General features: G+C 42.8%; 1 protein-coding gene across 1 annotated transcript; it reads right to left on the bottom strand.

The window, feature by feature from the left end:
* Positions 1–2,368: 2,368 nt before the first annotated feature.
* On the bottom strand, positions 2,369–5,711 carry LOC129474546 (high mobility group protein B3-like). Its single transcript, XM_063633560.1, has 4 exons — positions 5,667–5,711; positions 5,403–5,560; positions 4,608–5,090; positions 2,369–2,769 (listed from the first exon to the last, which is right to left on the bottom strand). Exons 1-3 carry the CDS (start codon positions 5,709–5,711, stop codon positions 4,676–4,678), a joined length of 618 nt encoding a protein of 205 aa, XP_063489630.1. The 3' UTR covers positions 2,369–2,769; positions 4,608–4,675.
* Positions 5,712–12,715: the final 7,004 nt, after the last annotated feature.

Genomic DNA, 12,715 nt, shown 5'->3' with positions numbered 1-12,715 from the left:
CTTCCCTGACCCATTCCCAGACAGGTTTTCTTAGCACAATATGCTTGTCCTCAATAGAATGCACTAAGTCATTATTACCTGTCTTTGCCACTAGACGATGGACACCATAAGGAAGAAAACCTTATCCATCTTGTTTAACGTTGTTTTCTCAGCACATAGCACAGTGCCTGGCACAGAGTAGGTGCTCAATAAGTATTTGTTGCATTTGTGAATCCTAAGCACAATACTAGGTATTGGGCCCAAGAGGGCAGAGTGGAGCAAAGAGAACCATAAGGCAACCGCAACAGGAGGGCACCTTAGACCTTTGAGCCTATGAAATTAACACCAAAGAAATTAAAATATCCTGGAAAAAAAAAACTTTTCTGAAGCTTTTTAACTTTTAAAAACTGAAATATAATTTATATACAATAAAATGAAAAAATATTAAGTGTATATCTAATAATTTTTTTGCCTACATTCCTGTGTTACCACCACCTAGATCAAGTTATAGATCTATCAACCCAGAAAGTTCCCTTTTGTTGTCTTTTGTATGTTCTCTTCCAATAAATACCTGCTCCCCCAGATGTAACCATTATTCTGACTTCTAGCACCGTAGATTAACTTTTTTTTTTTTTTTTTTTTTTGAGATGGAGTCTTACTCTGTCGCCCAGGCTGGAGTGCAGTGGTGCAATCTCGGCTCACTGCAAGCTCTGCCTCCTGGGTTCATGCCATTCTCCTGCCTCAGCCTCCTGAGTAGCTGGGACTACAGGCGCCCACCACCACGCCCAGCTAATTTTTAGTATTTTTAGTAGAGACAGGGTTTCACCGTGGTCTTGATCTCCTGACCTCGTGATCCGCCCGCCTCGGCCGCCCAAAGTGCTGGGATTACAGGCATGAGCCACTGCGCCTGGCCGTAGATTAACTTTGACAGTTCTTGATCTCCATAGAAACAGAACCATACAGCTTGTACTCTTGTGTTAGCCTGGAAATCTGACATAGCCAAAGGGTGATTTTTTGGATAAAGATACAATTAATGAATGACTTGATTAATTAACCTGAAAGACTGAATGAAAAGCTCTGGCTACTTCATCCTGCAGACACAGAGGTCCTGACAACAGCCAGCCCAGAGGCTGAGAAGACCTCACTGACATATCTCCAAACCCACAAAGACTTCTAGAGATAAGAAAGCTCTCGAAGATTCCAGAAACTCAGCAATAAGACTGGGTGCTATGGCTCACGCCTATAATTCCAGCACTTTGGGAGGCCAAGGCAGGAGGATTGCTTGAGTCCATGAGTTCGAGACCAGCCTGGGCAACATAGTAAGACTTCATCTCTACAAAAAATTTAAAAATTAGCTGGCCATGGTTGTGTGTGCCCGTAATCCCAACTACTCATGAGGCTGAAGTGGAAGGATCACTTGAGCCTGGGAATTGGAGGCTACAGTAAGCCAAGATCACATCACTGCTTTCCAGCCTGGGTGACAGAGTGAGACCCTGTCTCAAAAAAAAAAGGCAAAGGACATTTCTTCAAAGATATACAAATGGCTAATAAGCATGTGAAAAGATGTTCAATCTCTGTAGTCATTAAGGAAATGCAAATCAAAACCACAATGAGATACCACTTCATACCTTATTTATTTATTTATTGAGACAGAATCTCACTCTGTCACCCAGACTGGAGTGCAGTGTGGTACGATCTCAGCTCACCGCAACCTCCGCCTCCCAGGTTCAAGCAGTTCTTGTACCTCAGCCTCTGAAGTAGCTGGAATTACAGGCGCGCACCACCATGGCCAGCTAATTTTTTGTATTTTTAGTAGAGGTGGGGTTTTGCCATGTTGTCCAGGCTGGTCTCAAACTCCTGAGCTCAGTCATTCTGCCTGCCTCGGCCTCCCAATGTGTTAGGATTATAGGCGTGAGCCACGGCGCCTGGCTGTTATTTTTTTAAAAGGCAGAAAATAACAAGTTTTGGCAAGGATGTGGAGAAATTAGCACTTTTATGCATTGCTGGTGGAAATGTATTTTGTTTTTGTTTTTTGTTTTTCTTTGAGACAGAGTCTCGCTCTGTCCCCCAGGCTGGAGTGCAGTGGTGCAATCTCGGCTCACTGCAACCTCCGCCTCCCAGGTTCAAGCAATTCTCATGCCCCAGCCTCTAGAGTAGCTGGGATTACAGGCATGCACCACCATGCCCGGCTAATCTTTGCATTTTTTGTAGAGACAGGGTTTCACCCTGTTGCCCAGGCTAGTCTCGAACTCCTGGGCTCAAGTGTTCCACCTGCCTTGGCCTCCCAAAATGCTGGGATTACAGGCGTGAGCCACCGCACCCAGCCAGGAATATAAATTGATGCAGCCATGGTGGAAAACAGTTTGGCATTTCCTCAAAAAGTTAAACATAGGCGCCCCTGTAATCCCAGCTACTTGGGAGGCTAGGGCAGGAGGATCACTTGAACCCAGGAGTTTGAGTCCACCCTGGGCAACATAGCAAGACCCAGTCTCAAGGAAAAAATAAGTTAAACATAGGATTACCCTATGAGCCAGTAATTCCACTTCTGGATATTCATCCAAAATAAGTGAAATCACATTAGTACCACTGTACTCCAGCCTGGGTGACAGATGAGATCCTGTCTCAAAGTTTAAAAATAAATGAATAAACAAGCCAGGTGTGGCAGCACATACCTGTGGTCCCAGCTACCCAGGAGGCTAAGGTGGGAGGATCAGTTGAGCCCAGGAGGTTGAGGTTGCAGTGAGCCATGTTTCCATTCCTGCATTCCAGCCTGGGTGATGGAGCAAAACCCTGTTTCAAAATAAAATTTAAAAAATAAAAAAAGAAGTGAAAGCAGAGTTTCAAAGAGATATTTGTGCACCCCTGTTCACAGCAGCATTGTTTACAATAACCAACATGTGGAAGCAACCTACATATCTATAGACAGTTGAATAGATAAGCAAAATATGGTCTATACATACAATGGAGCATTGCTCAGCCTTCATAAAGGAAGGAAATTCTGACACAACGTACAACATGGATGAACCTTGAAGCTATTATGCTAAGTGAAATAAGTCAGTCACAAAAGGACAAATATTGTATGATTCCTCCTATATGAGGTTCCTAAAGTAGTCACATTCATAAAGACAGAAAGTAAAGTGGTTGCCAAGGGCTGGAGGGAGAGGGAATGGGAAGTTTGTGCTTAATGGGTACAAAGTTTCAGATGGGGAAAACAAAAACGTTCTGGAGGTAGATGGTGGTGATGGTTGCAAGTGAATATACTTAATCCACCGAATTATATGCTTAAAAATGGTTAAAATGGCAAATTTTATGTTATATATGTATTTTACCATACACACGCACAAAATATTCCAGAGCCACTATCCTAATTTTTTCTTTTTTTTTTTTTTTGAGACGGAGTCTCGCTCTGTCACCCAGGCTGGAGTGCAGTGGCGCAGTCTCGGCTCACTGCAAGCTCCGCCTCCCAGGTTCACGTCATTCTCCTGCCTCAGCCTCTCGGAGTAGCTGGGACTACAGGCGCCCGCCACCACACCCGGCTAATTTTTTTGTATTTTTTTAGTAGAGACGGGGTTTCACCGTGGTCTCGATCTCCTGACCTCGTGATCCGCCTGCCTCGGCCTCCCAAAGTGCTGGGATTACAAGCGTGAGCCACCGCGCCCGGCCATAATTTTTTCACCTTGTTGTCCATGTCCTTAAGCCAAGGGTCATGGGTGTTCCTGGGATCTGCAAGAATGCAAAGAGCTGAGAAGACAGGGGCCCACTGGGCACCTGCAGATCCTGTAGGTAAAAATAGCAGGAGCCTAGGCAACACAAATACTTGTTGCCTGCAGGCAGGCAGCAAAGGAACAAAAATAGGCCATAAACTAGCAGATAGTATAGCATAATGATTACAATATTGAGCTCTGAAGCCAAAGTGAATCTGAACACCCAAGTTCGGATTCTAGCTCTGCCATTTATTAGCTATGTGAAGAAACTGCAACCAAAAGGAGATAAATGACTTGTCCATCAGGGTCCAAAGTATTTTCTCCTTTATATTGTTTAAAAATCTTTACATGGCTTTTGTTTCATTCTGTGTCCCCAGTAGACTGTAAGCTCCCCAAGGAAGCTATGTTTGTAACATCCTCACTTGAAATGTAACTTCTTTGTGCTTCAGTTGCCTCACCTGTGCGATGCAGAGAATAAGGGCTCCTACTTCATAAGGTTGTCAATCATATTAATGAATTTATACCTATAAATGTTTAGGAGAAAGCTTAGTGCATATGATAGTCTCAACAAGCAATAGATTGAGAGAGGCTTCTGAAGAGGTTATCAGGCTATTTCATAAAATGTTTTGAGCAAGAAAAACAGTCCTAAAACATCCAGGATTGTTCTAGATTCGGACTAGAGTGAAGAAAAAGCAAATCAATTGTTCCTTGATAGTTTGATTTGTATTTATTGGACTTCTACTTTCATGTGTGTCCAAATAGGCTCAAGCTTTGCAGTGATAAGACTGACAGTGAATACTTCAATGATGTCTTTAAGAAAAACAATAACAAAACGGGAAAAAAGAAAGAACAAAACCATCTAGAAAGTGTCAACATTTTACTCTCTGCAGGGTTCGTCCCAACAGTGCCAAATGACAAACTTACCACATTTAGTTGGATGAATTTTGCCCTGCAGAAGGATATCACCTTTTTTTTTGACAGGCGAAGTTTATTTATTCATCCTCCTTCTCCTCTTCCTCCTCATCTTCTTCTTCTTCCATCTTTTCCCAGGCAACTTTAGCAGGACCTTTTGCGCTATCCAACTTTCCTTTTGACTTATAGTCAGCAACATCCTTCTCATACTTCTTCAGCTTTGCCACCTTAGTGACATACGGCTGCTTTTCACTGTCATTTAAGTTATTCCACATCTCACCCAGCTTTTTTGCCACATCTCCAATAGAGATGCCAGGGTTTGTGGATTTGATCTCGGGGCAGAATTCTGAACAGAACAGGAAGAATCCAGACAGTGGCCTTTTGGGGGCATTAGGATCCTTCTTCTTCTTGCCTCCCTCAGCTGGTCCATAATCCTTCATTTCTCTATCATAGTGTACTTTATCCGCCTTTGCCATTTCATCGAATTTAGACTCTCTTTCTCTCTTTTCTTCTTTTCTGAGATGGAGTGTTGCTCTTATTGCCCAGGCTGGAGTGCAGTGGCACGATCTCAGCTCACCGCAACCTCTGCCTCCTGGGTTCAAGCCATTCTCCTGCCTCAGCCTCCCCAGTAGCTGGGATTACAGGCACCCACCAACACGTCCGGCTAATTTTTTGTATTTTTAGTAGAGACGGGGTTTCACCATGTTGGCCAGGCTGGTCTCAAACTCCTTACCTCAGGTGATCCATCCAACTCACCCTCTCAAAGTGCTGAGATTACAGGCAGAAGCCGCCGTGCCCGGCCTAGACTTCTCTTTCCCAGACATTGTCTTCCACCTCTCAGAGCACTTTTTGGAAAATTCTGCAAAATTGACAGGGACCTCTGGGTTTTTCTTATGCTCTTCTCTGCACGTCTGCACAAAGAAGGCAAAAGCAGACATCTTGCCCCTTAGTTTCCTGGGGTCAACCTTTAGCTATCCTGACTGTATTGTTCACTAGTCTTGAAGGATATCACTTTTAAGTGGACACCATCCGCATGACATTGTAATTTGCAAATTTATTATGATAATTTACCAGTAGATGGCAGTAAAATGCCTTGTTATTACAGAATCCGTTCATTGCAACAATTTTCAGATATATGGAAATAAAATGCCTTGAGGAGGGGGTCACTTGTGCTTTGCATAAAGACATACTATTGCCGGGCGCGGTGGCTCACGCTTGTAATCCCAGCACTTTGGGAGGCCGAGGCGGGCGGATCATGAGGTCAGGAGATCGAGACCATGGTGAAACCCCGTCTCTACTAAAAAATAGAAAAAATTAGCCGGGCGTGGTGGCGGGCGCCTGTAGTCCCAGCTACTCGGAGAGGCTGAGTCAGGAGAATGGCGTGAACCCGGGAGGGGGAGCTTGCAGTGAGCCGAGATTGCGCCACTGCACTCCAGCCTGGGCGACAGAGCAAGACTCCGTCTCAAAAAAAAAAAAAAAAAAAAAAAAGACATACTATGGCGAGGCGCAGTGGCTCATGCCTGTAATCCCAGCACTTTGGGAGGTGGAGGTAGGTGGATTGTGTGAGCCCAGGAATTAGAGACCAGCCAGGGCAACATGGTGAAACCCCGTCCCTACATAAAAATTAGCCAATCGTGGTGGCGCATCATGCCTGTAGTCCCAGCTCCATGGGAGGCTGAGATGGGAGGATCACTTGAGCCTGGGAAGCAGAGGTTGCAGTGAGCTGAGACTGCACCACTGCACTCCAGCCTGGATGACAGAGTGAGACTCTATCTCAAAAAAAAAAAAGGGGGGGTGGGGCTTACTATGGGCAAGCCGTGGCTTGCTCTTCAGGAAAAAAATTATTGAAAAAATAGAAGAAATAGAGTAATAATTACACAATTTTTAAAAATAGAAGAATATCAAGTGACCATACACACACAAAAAGGTGGGGGTAGAGGAGAAAAAAACTGTTTTCAAAAATATTCTGAAATTTTAAAGCTTTTTATTAGAGTATAATATAAAGACATAAAAGTACAGAAATCATAAGTGTAAAGCCTGATGAATTTCCACAAAGCCAACACACATGTCTAGCAAACACCCAAATCAAGAAATAGAACATTCAGCCCCACAGAAGCCCCTTCCAGTCATTACCCACGGCCCCCAAGGGTAAACAGTATTTTGACTTCTAACTCCATAGATTGGTCTTGCCAGGAGTTAAACTTATAGATTCATCTACATTGTTGCATGTGGTTGTAGCATGTTCATTTTCATTGCTGGGTAGCATTTCATTATTTATTTTTTATTTTTTTGAGACAGAGTCTTACTCTGTCACCCAGGCTGGAGTGCAGTGGTGGGATCACAGGTCACTGCAGCCTTGACCTCCCAGGCTCCAGTAATCCTTCTGCCTCAGCCTCCCTAGTAGCTAGGACCACAGGTGCATGCCACCACACCATGCTAATTTTTGTATTTTTTGTAGAGACGGGGTTTCACCATGTTGCTCAGGTTGGTCTCAAACTCCTGGGCTCAAGTGATCCTCCCACCTCTGCCACCCAGAGTGCTGGGATTACAGATGTGAGCCACCACACCTGGCCAGCATTTTATTGTTTGAATACACCATAATTTATCCATTCTACTGTTAATGAGCATGTGGGTTTCCACATAGGAGCTATTTTATTTTATTATATTTATTTTTTTAGAGACGGAGTCTTGCTATATCACCCAGGCTGGAGTGCAGTAGTGCAATCTCGGCTCACTGCAACCTTCGCATCCCAGGTTCAAGCAATTCTCTGGCCTCAGCCTCCGGAGGAGCTAGGACTACAGGTGCACGCCACTATGCCCGGTTAATTTCTTTTTTATTTTTTAGTAGAGACGGGGGTTTCATTGTGTTGCCCAGGCTGGTCTCGAACTCCTGAACTCAGGCAGTCCGCCTGCCTCGGCCTCCCAAAGTGCTAGGATTACAGGCGTGAGCCACCACGCCTGGCTGGAGCTTTTTTGGTTTTGTTTTGAGACGGAATTTCGCTCTTGTTGCCGAGGCTGGAGTGCAATGGCGTGATCTTGGCTCACCGCAACCTCTACCTCCTGGGTTCAAATGATTCTCCTGCTTCAGCCTGCCGAGTAGCTGGGATCACAGGCGCCCACCACCGTGCCCGGCTAATTTTTTGCATTTTTAGTAGAGACAGGGTTTCTCCATGGTGGTCAGGCTGGTCTCAAACTCCCGACCTCAAGTGATCCACCCACCTCGGCCTCCCAAAGTGCTGGGATTACAGGCATGAGCCACCGCACCTGGGCTGGAGTTATTTTAAATTTTACTACTATGAACATTCTTGTACATGTCTTTGGATGAACATGTGTACAATGTTTTGCTGGATAAAAACCTAGGACTAGGATTGCTGGGTCACAGAGTTTGCATTCAGCTCTTAGCTGATATTACCAAATCCTATGTCTTTTTAGAACAGCTTTATTGACAGGCTGGGCACAGTGGTTCATGCCTGTAATTCAAGCACCTTTGGAGGCTGAGGCGGGTGGATCACCTGAGGTCAGGAGTTTGAGACCAGCCTGGCCAATGTGGTGAAACTCCATCTCTACTAAAAATACAAAAATTAGCTGGGCGTGGTGGCGGGCGCCTGTAATCCCATCTACTCGGGAGATTGAGGGAGGAGAATTGCTTGAACCTGGGAGGTGGAGGTTACAGTTAGCTGAGATCCCACCATTCCATTCCAGCCTGGGTGACAAGAGTGAAACTCTGTCTCAAAACAAAAATCAAAAACAAACAAAAAACAATTTTCCAAAACAAAACAAAAAAACAGCTTTTGAGATATAATTGACATACTATACAATTTACTCATTTAAAGCGTATAATTCAGCTGGGTGTGTGGCTCAAGCCTGTGATCCCAGCACTTTGGGAGGCTGAGTCGGTCAGATCGCATATGTCCAGGAGTTCGAGACCAGGCTGGGTGACATGGTGAAACCCCATTTCTACCCAAAATACAAAAATTAGCCGGACGTGGTGCTGTATGCCTGCAGTCCCAGCCGTTGTGGAGACTGAGGTGGGAGGATCACTTGAGCCCAGGAGGCGGAGTTTGCAGTGAGCCGAGATTGCACTACTGTGCTCCAGCCTGGGCGACAAAGCCAGACCCTGTCTCAAAAAAAAAAAAAAAAAGTGTATAATTCTATGGTATTTAGTGTAGTCACAGATATGTGCAACCGTCACCACAGTCAATTTTAGAACATTTTCATTGCGTCAGAAGAAACTCCATACTCTAGGTATCTCCCTCTCCCCAACCCCCCCATTCCCTCAGCCCTAAGGAATCACTAATTGACTTTCTGTCTCTATCAGTTTGCTATTACGGATATTTCATATAAATGGAATCATACAATATGTGACCTTTTGGCTTCTCTCACCTGGCACAATGTTTTCAAGGTTCATCCATATTGTAGCATGTATCAGTATCAGTACTTCATTCTTTTTCATAGCTGAATAATATAATATGTATTATTATATGAATATACCACATTTTGTTATCTTTTTGTCCGTTGATGGACATTTGGGTTGTTTTTTACCTTTTGGTATTGTGAATAGTGCTTCTATGAACATTGATGTACAAGTTTTTCTTTGAACACCTGTTTTCAGTGATTTGGGGTTTATGCCTGGGAATGGTATTGCTGGGTCGTATGGTAATTTGGTTTGTCTTATTAAAGAAATGCCAAACTGTTTTCCATAGCTGCTGTACCATTTTACATTTCCACCAACAATGTATGAAGATTCCAGTTTTTCACATCCTGAGCAACACTTGTTATTTCCTTTTTTTTTTTTTTTTTTTTTTTTTTTTTTTTTGAGACGTAGTCTCGCTCTGTCGCCCAGGCTGGAGTGCAGTGGCGCAATCTCGGCTCACTGCAAGCTCCACCTCCCGGGTTCACGCCATTCTCCTGCCTCAGCCTCTCCGAGTAGCTGGGACTACAGGAGCCCGCCACCACGCCCGGCTAATTTTTTTGTATTTTTAGTAGAGACGGGGTTTCACCGTGGTCTCGATCTCCTGACCTCGTGATCTGCCCGCCTCGGCCTCCCAAAGTGCTGGGATTACAAGCATGAGCCACCGCGCCCAGCCTTTGTTATTTCCTTTTTAAAAAATTATTGTCGTGGGGGCACAGTGACTCACACCTGTAATACCAACACTTTGGGAGGCCGAGGCAGGAGGATTGCTTGAGGCCAGGAGTTTGAGACCAGCCTGAGCCACATACTAAAACTCCATCTCTATTTAAATAAAAGATAAAAAATAATATTTAAGTAAATAAAAAATAAAAATAATATTTATGGCCAGTCTAATTGTTGTGAAGTGGTATCTCATGGTGATTTTGACCTGTTTTAATCTACATTTCCCTAGTGATTATGATATTCAGCATCTTATCATAGACTTATCTTTGAAGAAATGTCTGTTGAAGCCCAGGCACGGTGGCTTACACCTGTAATCCCAGCACTTTGGGAGGCCAAGATGGGAGGATTGCTTGAGTCCAGGAGTTCCAGACCAGCCTAGGCCGCATGGCAAAACCCCATCTCTACAAAAAATACAAAAATTATCTGGGCGTGGTGACATGCACCTGTAGTCCCAGCTACTCAGGGGGCTGAGGTGGGAGAATCTCTTGAGCCTGGGAGGTGGAGGTTGCACTGAGCCGAGATGGCGCCACTGCACTCCATCCTGGGTGACAGAGTGAGACTCTGTCTCAGAAAAAAAAAAAAAAAAAAAAAAAAAAAAAAGTGCCTTTTTTGTTTTGTTTTGAAGCAGGGTTTCACTCCTGTCACCCAGGCTGTAGTACAATGGCACGATCTCAACTCAGTGCAGCCTCGATCTCCTGGGTTCAAGGGATCTTCCTGCCTCAGCCTCCCGAGTAGCTGAGACTACAGGCACATGCCACTGCACCCAGCTAATTTTTTATATTTTTGGTATATACGGGGTTTCACCATTTTGCCCAGGCTGGTCTTGAACTCCTGGACTCAAGCGATCTGCCCACCTTGGCCTCCCAAAGTATTGGGATTACAGGCATGAGCCACTGAACCCTGCCAAGAAATGTCTGTTGAAGTCCTTTGCCCATATTTTAATTGAGTTGTTTGTCTTTATGTTGTTGAAGTGTTTTTAATATATTCTGGGTACTATATAAAGTACTCAGATCAGATATAAGATTGCAAATATTTTTCACATTTTTTGGACTGTCTTTTCACTCAAGATTGTCCTTTTATGTACAAAACTTTTTAATTTCAATGACATCCAATTATCTATGTTTGCTTTTGTCACTGTGCTTTCGGTGCCACATCTAAGAAACCATTGCCAAACCCAAGGTATGAGGATTTACCCCTATGTTTCCTTCTAAGAGTTTTATAGTTTTGGCTCTTATATTTGGGTCTTTGATCCATTTTGAGTTACTTTTTGTATGTGGTGTGAGGCAAGGCTCAAACTTCATTTTGTGTATGTGAATATGTTAAAGAGAATATTCCTTCTTCATCGAATGATCTTGGCACCCTGGTTGAGATCAATTGGCCATAGATATATTGATTTATTTCTGGACTATCAATTATGTTCCATTGATATGTTTATCCTTATACCTACCACACTGTTTTGATTACTTTGTATTGAGTTTTAAAATCGGGAAATGTGTGTCCTCCAACATTGTTCTTTTTCAAGATTGTTTTGGCTATTCTGAGTCCCTTGCAATTAATTCCATATGAATTTTAGGATCATCCATATTCATCTCTGCAATAAAGTGCTGCTGGAATTTCCATACAGATTGCATTGAATCTGTAGATCAATTGGGAAGTATTGTCATCTTAACAAAATTAAATCTTTCGATTCATAAACACAGAATGTCTTTATATTTATTTAGGTCTTCTTTCATTTCTTTCAACAATGTTTTATAGTTTTAATTTTTATACTTCTTTTATAAAATTTATTCCTAAGTATTTTATTCTTTTTGATGCTTCAGTAAACTGAATTGTTTTCTTTCTTTTTTCTTTTTCTTTTTTTTTTTTTTTTTAAGTGTCTCACTCTATCGCCCAGGCTGGAGTGCAGTGGCGCCATCAACCCACCTCCCAGCCTCAAGCTGTTCTCCCACCTCAGCCTCCTGAGGAGCTGGGACTACAGGCACATACCACCACTGTCAGTTAATTTTTGTAGAGACAAAGTTTCACCATGTTGCCCAGGCTGGTCTCCAACTCCTAGGCTCCAGCAATCCTCCAGCCTCAGCCTCCCAAAGTGTTGCAATTCCAGGTGGGAGCCACTGTGCCTGGCCAGAATTGTTTTCTTAATTTCATTTACAGGTTTTTTTTATTGCAAGCATACAAAAACTTTATACTGATCTTGTATTAGCAGTCTTGCTGAACTCCTTTGTTAGCTGTCATTGTTTTCATGGATTTCTTAGGATTTTTCGTATACAAGATCATGCCATCTGCAAATAAAAATAGTTTTACTTTTTACTTTCCAATCTGGAGGCCTTTTTTTCTGCATCTTGCCTAATTGTCCTGACTAGAACATCCAGTACAATATTGAATAGAAGTAGCAAGAATGGGTATGCTCTAATCTTAGTGGGAAAGCATCCAATCTTTAACTATGATGTTAACTGAGGGTTTTTTATATTTGCCTTTTATCATGTTGAGGAAGTTCCCTTCTATTCCTAGTTTGCTGAGTGTTATTTGTTTGTTTGTTATCATGAAGGGGCGTTGGATTTTGTCAGATGCCTTTTCTGCATCTATTGAGATGATCATGTGTTTTTTGTTTTTTATTCTACCAAAAAAATATAATGCAGTACTTGATTTTTGAATAGTAAACCAAACTTGAATTCCTGGAATGTATCCCACTGAGGCAGTGTATACTTCTTTTTATATGTTGTTGGCTAGTATTTTGTTGAGTATTTTGCATCCATGTTCATAAAAGAATATTGATCTGTAGTTTTCCTATTATGTCTTATTTCATTGGATTTTAATTTCAAGGTAAAACTAGCCTCACAGAATAAACTAGAAAGCATTTCTTCCTCTTCTATTTATTGAAAGTTTTTTTATAGAATTGGTATTAATTTTTTAAATGTTTTGTAGAAATCACTAGTGAGGCCATCTGAGACCTGGGCTTTTCTTTGTAAGTAGTTTGCTTTTTAGT

This window comes from Symphalangus syndactylus, chromosome 24, assembly GCF_028878055.3.
Source record: "Symphalangus syndactylus isolate Jambi chromosome 24, NHGRI_mSymSyn1-v2.1_pri, whole genome shotgun sequence".
Classification (NCBI taxonomy): Eukaryota; Metazoa; Chordata; class Mammalia; order Primates; family Hylobatidae; genus Symphalangus; species Symphalangus syndactylus.
This window is presented reverse-complemented; position numbering and strand designations above follow the sequence as displayed.

Bases quoted from the DNA above. Each gene is read 5' to 3' on its own strand.
- LOC129474546 (XM_063633560.1), bottom strand. From the start codon at position 5,711: ATGAACGGATTCTGTAATAACAAGGCATTTTACTGCCATCTACTG. The intron at 5,561-5,666 runs GTAAATTATCAT...GGATAGCTAAAG, and splicing joins CATTTTACTGCCATCTACTG to GTTGACCCCAGGAAACTAAG. The intron at 5,091-5,402 runs GTCTAGGCCGGG...AAAGAGAGAAAG, and splicing joins ACAATGTCTGGGAAAGAGAA to AGAGTCTAAATTCGATGAAA.